The 10,879-nt window shown below is 35.1% G+C and overlaps 1 protein-coding gene across 2 annotated transcripts in view; it reads right to left on the bottom strand.

Annotated features, from left to right (window-relative positions):
• Positions 1-1,045: 1,045 nt before the first annotated feature.
• The window catches only part of LOC117906565 (carnosine N-methyltransferase-like), a 44,980-nt gene continuing 35,146 nt past the window's right edge, over positions 1,046-10,879 (bottom strand). The window contains exons 14-19 of one of the 2 annotated variants that reach the window (XR_004649855.1): positions 10,543-10,640; positions 10,355-10,414; positions 10,155-10,223; positions 10,015-10,068; positions 9,250-9,402; positions 1,046-1,431 (exon numbers count right to left, since the gene is read on the bottom strand). Coding sequence is in view for 1 of the 2 variants with exons in the window: in XM_034819628.1 (XP_034675519.1) it covers positions 9,349-9,402; positions 10,015-10,068; positions 10,155-10,223; positions 10,355-10,414; positions 10,543-10,640 (335 nt within the window). In the remaining variant the exon portion in view is untranslated. Of the gene's footprint in view, positions 1,432-9,248; positions 9,403-10,014; positions 10,069-10,154; positions 10,224-10,354; positions 10,415-10,542; positions 10,641-10,879 lie in introns of those variants that run through there. The other variant, XM_034819628.1, reaches the window with a different exon arrangement.

The following is a 10,879-nucleotide window of genomic DNA, read 5'->3' as shown; positions in this document are numbered from 1 at the left end:
TAGTTCAACAGAGTCAACTATATACATAAATTAAAAACTATTTCTATTCAATATGGGATATCATAACCTGGGATATCACTATCTTAACATCCCGTTATATCCCATGAGAATGTATGATTACTCAAACATTCGTTCAAAGTATATGGTTAACACAACTTTGATATCCCCTTTATGTCCCAAGAGATTGTATAATTACTCAAATATTCATTCCATGTATACGGTTAAATAGGGTCAATTATATACGTAATTAAAGATATTTTTTTTCATTTGATATAAGATATCATAATCATCCTCCGTTTTTTTTTTTTTATTTGATATGAAATATTATAATCATCCTCCATGCAACCATCGACATCTTTGCGTATGATCAACCAAACACTTGGGCAAAGTCCCACACCAAGATTGAAATCAACTTTAATAGCATTCATTATAAAATCTTTGAATAAAAAATTTGAAAAACATAATATATAAGCAATTTATATTTTCAAATTTTGTCCATCAAAAACCAAATTTAGTCTTCTAATTCATCATTCAAACCATCCAAATCCTCGTCTAAATAATTCAATTTGATAAAAAATTATTTTTAATCATTCTCGTGGTATAAAACCAGAATGAAAATAAGTTTATAACTTGAAAATAAGTTTAATATTCGAATCACAAAAAATGCAACTTTATTTCACTTGTCCAAAAAGGTTTTTATATGTTTATCTAATATTTGTTTTCTAAAATGTATGTGAGAAAATAAATTGAAAAGAAAAATAGAAAAAAAAATGTGAAAAGAAATTTATAAATTTTTTTATCTTTATTTAGTCATCCATGAAAAAGTTGGAAAATGGAATATTAAATTATTAAAAAATACACCTTTTTAACATTTTTTTCAAAGAAAAATAGGAAACAAAAAAATTTTCACTACTCCATTTTTCCTTGATATTTTTCTCTTACCTTTTCCATGGTGTTCAAAATGATAAAATCACATTTCTTAATATTTTCCAAGAGCCAAACATAGCTTAATAAAAAATTTACAATATCAATACCAATATGATTCTTACAAAATTATGATTTTGCTTTCAATTTTAACTTCTTCCAACCAAAGTCCCAAACAGGGTCTTAATGCCCCACTCAAAACATGATGGCAGATTGCCTTAAATTTCACCAAACCTGGACATAATGGTTTTCAATGTAATAATAGAAAGCCAGATGCTTCCAAGAGATAGTTGTAAAAGTCTTGGATTGAACAAAAGTTTCAATCCAAAAATGATTATTAGGGACAAACCCCATCACCAGAAAACCAAAATACAAAAGCCATAACTACATGACCAGGCTAGAACTTAAATTAACAGTGCCTAATCAAATCATCTTCTTTGAGTAAATTGACTGATAACCCAATTAAGAGTGTGCTTCACCTGTTATCTTCCCTCTTCCATATTTTTCCTGAAATAAAATAAAATAAAATACAGAATGAGCTCACAACCCAGAAAATTAAAGTGGTAATATCATAGAAACGGATAAGTAATGGCATTTTTCTGATACCAACCTAACTAATCTGATTCCAATGATCAAGATATGGGTTTTTTGCAATGTGATGAATACCAAATAATAGAGGGGAGCTTGTCCAGGCAGTATATGTAGTCACAATGGTTCCAGAGATTCATGAGTTTCAATTGCCTAATACTTTTCTTTAATGCTATCATGATAGCACTTCCAAGTGTATGGTATCCAATAATGTTGGTAACTCCTACCAAACTCCCTAGAAAAATATGAAACACTTGACAGTACAAATTTAGTTACCCGACCTGTAATTGAGGCTGTTGGAAACAGATTTAGAGAAGAAAACAACTCTGGATTGATCGTAAAAATAACTCTCTTAATGTTTCTGTGGTGGGATCATTTTATTTGGTGCTAAGATAATTTTTTTCTTTCCATTTTTTTTCTCATCTTAGATGTTCTCCAATATTTCTATGAATTTGTAAATTCTAAAGCAAGGCATAGTGTTTTGGAGCTCTAACCATAAGCTTAGGCAAGGTTTCAAGAATATAAACTTGGGAGGGAACTGAATTGTGATGACACTAGAATCTCAACCCTGAATACCTCAGAATGAATACCATCTTAGTCACTTGTCATGCATGAGGTTTCAGAACAGATTCTTTCCTGTTATATTTTCTTTGGTTGTAATACCTAATTCACCTCCCACGGTGCATTTTATTAGTTGCAACATATATGATAAAATACCACATGAGAAAAAAAGAAAAAAAGAAAAAAAGAAAAAGATGGGTGGGAGTTCCTTTCCTCAATTTTCTAATGATTTCTCATCAAGGATTATCAAAATTTTACTACCACCACTTCCCCATGGGGGCCCTCTTATCTTCAGTTTGAGTTCTACTTAACCCTACCAGGTGTGCTCCTACACCATACTGCATACAGGCCCTTCCTGCTCTGAAAGCTGGACATGGTTCTAAGCATTTGTTACATTATGCGAACCAACCCAATTACTTCAATTATATATACAGATAGAGATAATGCCATCAGAAAACTAATGGTTGATCTCTTCCCCAGATGCTATGCTACTTGGTCTCAATCACTGAGATGCAAGAACTAATTATTACAAACCTTAGTCAAAGATAACAGGGTCACTAGATGACATCTTATCTCAGCCCACACCCACAAGGGTTGTCCTTCCCAAATAGATGGTTCACCACCAACTCCGCTCCATATTGAACTGAATGTGGCTTGCCCAAAGGAAATATATCTTTCTACTTGCTCAGCCCACACCCACAAGGGTTGTCCTTCCCAAATAGATGGTTCACCACCAACTCCGCTCCATATTGAACTGAATGTGGCTTGCCCAAAGGAAATATATCTTTCTACTTGCTCATACTCCAACCAGGTAAAGTAATTGATAGACTCTATTGTTCCATTGCTTAGCCACCCACTTCACTAGTTCGCAGGTGGAATGAAGTTCCCTAAATCCTGGAATCAGCTTATGCATGTTTTTCATCTCCTTCATTGAGCTACAAAGACAAATCCCATACATTTTACTTTTGTAAAATGAGATACTCCATACCAATCTATCTTGGGTATATAGGATGCCCAACCATTCTTCGTTAATAGAAGTTTCTTCAAGCTTAGTAGGCAAGGGAAAAGATGATAAATAATTTTTATTAATATGACTCAATGAATTGTGTACATGACTGCTGCTAAATATATGCACAAGGCTAGGATCAAGGCTAAAAACTAGGAAGAAAAAATAGGAAAACATCTATAAAATTCCTACAAATAATTTACAGCTATACAACAATCTAAATATAGGAACAAATCAACCTAATTAATCCCAAAATTATATGCTATTCAACCAAGTTTGACTTGTTATCTATCTTTAACAGCAAACTACTCCAGCCTGTATGGCCTGATTTGATTCTAGATTCTCAGCACTCTCCCTCAAGCTGGTTTGTAGACATTATTCAGTACAAGCTTACCAAGAATTCCTTGGAATTGTGGCTTCACTCGACCCTTACTCAGCTCATCCAATAATTGTTTTTCAATTGACATGAATGGTTTACCAATGAGCCTGTTATCTATCTTTTCTTTAATGAAATGTTGATCAACTTTACGTGCTTCATTCTATCATCTTGCACTTGATTGTGAGCTATACTTATGGAAGCCTTGTTGCGGCAATACTGCTTCATAGGTCTATCATTCTCCATATTTAGTTCCTTTAGGATAAATTTTAACCATAGGAGTCCACAAGTTCCCAAGGCCATTGATCTAAACTCAGCTTTTGCACTAGATCTCACAATAACTAACTGTTTTTTGCTTTTTCATGTCAGCAAATTGCCTCTAACAAATGTGCAGTACCCAGAAGCAGATTGTCTGTTATTGATACAACCTACCCAGTCAACATCCATGCATGCCTCCCTCTAGGTTGCTCGTTTTTTAAAATAAGTCCTTTCCCAAGTGCTCCTTTGAGATATCTCAGAATTCTCACCACTGTATTCATATGTTCTTCATTTGGTGACATTCATTGGCAATATGGGACAAATACATCAACTTGCCCACTAACCTTTAGTAACTCTCTTTATTCACAATTGGACTTATTGTCAATGTTCTCACTTTGTGATTGACATCAATTGGAGTGTCCAATGGTTTGCATCCAAGCATTCCAACTTTCCTTTAATAGGTCTAAAAGTATACTTTACTCGTGACAAGAAGATCCCTTTATTTGATCTAACTGCCTCAATGCCTAGGAAGTATCTCAAATCCCGCAGGTTTTTAATTTCAAATTCTTTAGCATCCTGCAAATTTCTGATTTCAGCCAAGGTATTTCCAGCCATGATTATATCATCTACATAAACAATTGGCATAGTCACCTTACCTCCTACATTCTTGTGAAACATTGTGTGATCAACTTGGCTTTGCAAGTATACTTTATCATGGGCTAACTTGATAAATTTTTCAAACCAAGCACATGGTGACTGCTTCAATGGGTAAAGAGATTTTCTGAATCTGCAAACTTTCTTTCTCCCAAATTTTCCCTCAAAGCCAAGTCCATGTATACTTCTTCCTTTAGGTCTCCATGAAGAAAAACATTATTTACATCTAGTTGGTGTTGGGGCCAGTCTTGAGCAATAACAAGTGAGTACACTTGAATTGTGTTTATCTTTGCAACCGGTGCGAAGGTTTCTAGGTAGTTGATCTCTCAAGTTTGTGTGAATCATTTTGCAACTAGCCTAGCCTAGTACCTATCAATTGTTCCATCTGATTTAAATTTCATTGTGAACACCCACTTGCATCCTACAACTTTCTTTCTAGTAGGAAGTTCCACCAAGTCCCATGTCCTATTTTTGTGTAGGGCTCTCATTTCTTCTTAAACTGCTTCTCTCCCTTTTTAATCTTTCAAGGCTTCCTAAATAGAATTTGGAATACTCACACTAGAGAGATTAGCAATAAAAACTTAAAAAAAAATGGACTAAGCCTACTGAGGAAACAAATTTGGAGATAACATGAAGTCCAAACCCCTTTTCTAAGAGCAATAGGAAAATTCAAATCAGATGAAGAGTCGTAATAAAATTCAGAACTTGGGAAATTGGGGGACTCACCTAAGTCGTCTAAGTTTTCCATGTTCTATTCAGGAATCAGTAATGACTGAGGAGAGTTGTTAGCTCCTATATTCCTTCTCGAATACACTATCTCTACTTGTTTTCCTAGTCCATTATTTAAATCTTCTCCTCTTATCTGATCTTCCCTATTTAGTATTTCAGAATCTGAGATGGGCCAATAAGAACAGAGTTTTCAAGAATAGTAACTAGTAGGACTTCCTAAAATCCATCTTCCTCTCTAAAACTCTCCCACCGAAAGAGAAGGTTTGGGGTAGTAAGGTTGGTTTTCAAAAAAATATGATGTCCATTGTTACTTAGAATTTCAAAGACTTTGGACGAAAGCATTTGTAGCCTTTTTGAGTTGGTGAATACTTTACAAAGACACATTTAAGGGCTTTTGGATCCAATTTACTTTTAGTATCGTTATCATCATGAACAAAAGCAACACAACCAAAAACCATTGGTGTAAGGGAGGAAAAAATGTGGCTAACAGGAGGGAAGAATTTCTTAAGGACGTTCATAGGTGTCTCAAATGCAAGAGTGTGGGATGGCATTCTCGTAATGAGATATGAGGCTGTCAAAATAGCTTCGCCCTGATATTGTCAAGGAACCTCGGAGAAATCAATTTTTTCTTTTGGCCACTCTATTTTGTTAGTGTTTCAACACCTGACTACTAGTGTATAATCCCATAGGCATCAAGATATTTCCCTAAAATCTCTGCAAAATATTTTCTCCCATTGTCGATTATAAGGATTTAATTTTGGTTTGGAACTAATTTTGGATAGTTCAACACACTTAAGTATGATTATAGATAAAAGTAATGAACTGCCTAGCTCCAAATAGATAGGTTACACAAGAGGGACCCCACATATCATTATATATAATGGAAAAAGGACTAGATGGAGTATAAACATGAATAGGAAACGTAGCTTGATGATGTTTTGACAGTTCACTCACTTCACATTCATAATTAGTGACATTTTTATTTAGAAATAGAGAAGGAAGCAACTTTTCTAATTAAGCGAAGCCTGGATGCCTAGTCTAGAATACCACAACAAAATTGCACCCTTGAAGGAACTTTCACATTGTAATGCCTTTGGAACCTTCTCAACCTCTTCCTCTAAAATACATAAGTCTTCCAACTCCCCAACACTGTCAATCCTCTTCCTTGAACACAACTCCTAAAGTACATAGCGAGTTGGAACCCGTCAGAATAGCCCAGTTGGTCAAGGCGAACACTAGGAAGTGTGGTCCCAGTAAGTGGCATATGGTCCTAGGTTCAAATCTTGCCACTGATGATACCCTGAATTTACCCGATGCTGGTTATTGTGGGGCGGTCAGCACCCCGAGATTTGGGTCCCCATGGAGAATCCTAAGGGCTTGGCTATGGAAGGTTCTTTGGTTATCAAAAAAAAAAAAAAAAAAAAAGTACATAGTGAGTTGGAGGGAATTTAGCACAACAATTTAGATTATGAGTAAGTTTACTAATGGAGATTAAATTGCAAGATAAATTGGGAACATGTAGGACTAATTTTAGGACGAGGTTTTTTTAGATGACAATAGTTCCTTTTTCAGTAATAGATGAAAGAGAGCCATCTATTATTTAGACCTTTTGATGTCCTGAACAAGGAGAAAAGTAGAGAAAAGATTTGACAAACTTGTCATATAATTTGAAGCCCCTGAATCTATGATCCAAGGCCTAGATGTGTGTAGGGCAAAGAGAAAATTAACTACTAGAGCCACATTTCCTGTAGATGGAGTCATGAATTTTGGAGAAACTCTGATTCTTTCTTACTGAAAACTAGAGATTCAGATGTAGTAGTTTATCCAATCTTCTACCACTCAGCCACCTGAAATCCTCTGCTGTTTTTGCTTGTTGGTTGTTTCCTCTCCCACATCCTTGCAGCTTCCCATTGAGCTTCCAGCACATATCCATGGTGTGGCATGATTTATTGCAATGATCACACCACAATTTGTCCTTGTCATCGTTTTTCATACTAAAATTCCATTGGTTACAGACAAGTGCAATTTCTAATTTCAGCAATAAACCCTCCTTTGCTGGATTTTCTTTTGTCATCATAACCATCAGCCAGCTTTCTTCTCCTCTGATTGCTGAGTAAACTTCTTTTATTCATGGAATGGGCTGATCAAATTAAGCATTCAAACCAGAAAGAAAGTCAAACACTTCCTTTTTCAAGTACATTCTTTTATAGCGTGCTATCCTCAATGTTCTTCTAGTTAAGATCTTAAGATCTTGATAAAGATCTATTTCTTGCCAAAGGTGATTCATAGTGTTGAAATAAGTTGTCACTATCTAGTCTCCTTGACTTCATGGGCCTTACGTTTCAAATTGTGCAACATTGAGCCGTTGTCCATATATGAAAATGCAATATTAGTAACATCCCATATTTCTTTTGCAGTTCAGAAGAACATAAACCGCTGGCTGATTTCGGTCTCTATGGAATTGACTAGTCATGACATCACCATGAAATTTTCAGCATCCCAAACATAATTAGGATCAATCACACTTGGAGCCTCCTTCTTTAAGCCATCTAAATATATCATCTTACCTTGACCTCTGATAAAGAACCTTACTAATTGTGCCTAATGTAACAAATTGTTGCCATTGAGCCTGAGTTGTAATCTGAATAGTGTTGCATTTTGTGGAACCAGAAACTTGTCCCATAGTGACTTCCTTCCCATTAGATATAGCTTTAGACATTATCCTCTAGTGACACCAGCAATGAGGACCACTTAAAAACAAATCTAGAACCCAGAAAAGGCTCTGGTACCATGAGGGAAAATATGAAAAGAATTTCTATTAATCTGACACAATGAAATGTGTACATGACTGCTGCAAAATATATACAGGAGTAAGGCAGGATCAGGGCTAAAAAGAAGGAAGAAAAATGGAAAAAATATCTATAAAATTCCCATAGATAATTTACAACTATAGAATAATCTAAATATAGGAACAAATCAACCTAATACATCCCAGAATTTTAGGTTATTCAAACAAGTTTGACTTCTTATGTTTAATAACAAACTCCTATAGGCTGTATGGCCTGATTTGATTCATTCTCAGCAGTATAACATAATTCCCCCAAGAACTTGCTTAGTCTTTTGGAGGCACTCCATAACTCTCTGTTAGAGTGCTTTTTACTCTGCTTTTCTAAAATCCAAAGAGCACATCAATGGCCATTTTTTATATCCAGTAGAATGGGTCCCCCCCCAAGCTCATAACTTTCCTAATTGCCAAACCACTGAAAGTTTCTGTGTCATTGTTCTTGGACAAATCATTTCTTCATGGAAATCATATCACTTGAGCCTTCTTTTGCAAAGATTTTCCAAGAAAATGGCAAAAAGGAGAGGAAAGAGGCAAGTTTTCTCAGCCATGACTTTCCCTTTCCTCAATCATTCTCTTTCACCTTTTAGGTGATCCCTGGAATATACCAGTAGTGCCATACTGATTTATCTGGGTGCTCGATCATTTTGTCCTCTATATTAAAACTAATTGATTTCTTAGACTATATCTTAATAGTTCCTTCTCATTAATCATGGTTATAATTTTTTCTGTCTAAGGTTCCCTTATCATTTTGTTTAATGAATTTCAAGCTCTCTACAGCTGGCCTCTTTCGCATATTTAGCCATGATTGTGTCTTGTGCACAAAGTTGAGGTTTCCAACTGCTGATGTGCTTGTGTCAAGAGACTTCCTAGGTACACCTACATTCCAGCCTTCCTAATAACAAGAAGTTAAAAATAAAACAAAACAAACATAAACAAAATTGCAACAAAGGAATAAACTACCTGCCTTCTTCACTTCACATGATTTTTTAGGGGGGAAAATTGAAAGAAAGAGAAGGAAACCCAAACAAAACATTAGAACCAAATGTTTTTCATTACATGGTAAGAACTTGGCAAAAAGCACATCACTTACGTAAGTATTAAATTACTTGCAATTAGAACATTAGAAACACATTGAGGCAACTGTAAATGTACATAGAAGAACAAAAAAGTTTGAAATCTTTTAGTAGGTTGACATATGAGTGACTAACTCGAGGCTGCTTATATATAAAAAAATAAAAAAATAAATCCCCTAAATTGACTTTAGTCCTACACCCAAGTTCAGCAGAAAATAGAGAACAAAAAAATTACCAGTTTGAAGACAAAATAGATTCTCTTTTGCAACAATCCACTTGAGAAAGAACCATTGGCCAGAGACTTGTAATCTGAGGAGCTCAGTATTATGGTGTATCAGGTTGCCACTGGTTTCTTTCTCATTGTCCAAAATGCAGCAAAGTATCGGTTCTGCAATTAAAAGAAGATAAGAATTAACATGTTCAAAACATCAACAATTTTCTTTGTTCTTTTTTCAGATACTATTAACTCAGTAAAAGCTGCAGCTTCTCAAGCAGGAGATTTCAGGTGGAACTTGCTGAAGTAAACAATTAGGTCTAGTTGGCACGCTTTTAACCAAATCCACCAGGTCTAAATGGGTTAAGGTTTGTGTAGACCTGATAATCTATACTAAAAAAATTTCAAATTTTAAATGTTCAAAACCATCTTATAGATATATTTTAATGTGTTTTTTTTACTAATTTAACATAATTTTCAATATAGACTGGTTGAAGATTCCATCTGGCTAGGGCAGTTCTAAAACCCCTGAAAGCCATCTTGACGTAAACCCATCTAAACCTGACCTTTTGCCAGCTCCAATACTATGTTGCTAGCAGTTCCTGTACCTGTACCACTTCCATAGATATCTAGGGATGTGTTGATCACAACATCCCAATTAAATCAAATGTCAAAGAAACTCTCTCTCTCTCTCGTCCCCTTTTTGTCCTCCTTTGCTTTTTCTTCCTCCTGTTGGGGATGCAGACAACTGGGAAAAGTAAATCATGCACCAGGTAAGAATCTTACTTGCATCATGGATTGAGGATTCGTTGTGTAGGTTGTCTCAATGGTCCTTTCTTTCTGTAATTCATGAACTAAGTCCAATTACAATTTCATGTCGTTGTATACAGATGCAAGACAACATAAAACATGTGGATTGAGATTACCTCCATTTGAAATCCATAGTGTAAAGCAACCTTCTTCACATCTTCCAAACTTAGTTCAATGGACATCTCCTAGAAGGAGAAAAAGAAAAATGAAAAACATTTATAGAAAAAAATGAATAAACAAACATACCAGCTATTGCATCTTAAAGGTCATGTAACTGTGTCATTTAAACTGTGTGACTTAAGGGAAAGAGTCTAACATCTTCTTGCCCATACATATCAGCAAAGTGATACAGCAGGGGTCCAAAATTGATCCAGACCTGCTATGAAACAAGATCAAGTAACACTCATCAAAAAAAAAAAAAAAATGGAACAAGATCAAGTAATGTATTCCAAATGGCAAGAAAAAAAGACAAGAAATTGATCCAAACAGCCACAGAGAACTTACACCACCATCTTTGAGGATTCTTGATATGATTTCAATGTATTCCACGATGTTGTGTGCTGTATCAATGAAGAAGCAGGTCACAACTGCATCCCAAACTCCTGCAATTACCATAAAAATTCCCTTAACAATGACTGTTAAGATGAAAAAGACTACGACGAAGTTAACTAGTTAACTTGGTTAGGGAACTTATGTCCCATTGAGTTTTGACAGTCTATTTCCTTAAAGAGTGGAAAGCCAAAGGCTTTCTGCTGTGTGGACTTCTGTATTTCTCTTTTATACATTAGTGCATATTTCCTTCCTTTGAAAGATTTCTCACTTTTCATTCTTCTGTTCAAAT

This window comes from Vitis riparia, chromosome 18 (genome assembly GCF_004353265.1).
Source record: "Vitis riparia cultivar Riparia Gloire de Montpellier isolate 1030 chromosome 18, EGFV_Vit.rip_1.0, whole genome shotgun sequence".
Taxonomy (NCBI): domain Eukaryota; kingdom Viridiplantae; phylum Streptophyta; class Magnoliopsida; order Vitales; family Vitaceae; genus Vitis; species Vitis riparia.
The sequence above is the reverse complement of the archived record's forward strand: the minus strand, read 5'-3'. Positions and strand labels throughout refer to the sequence as shown.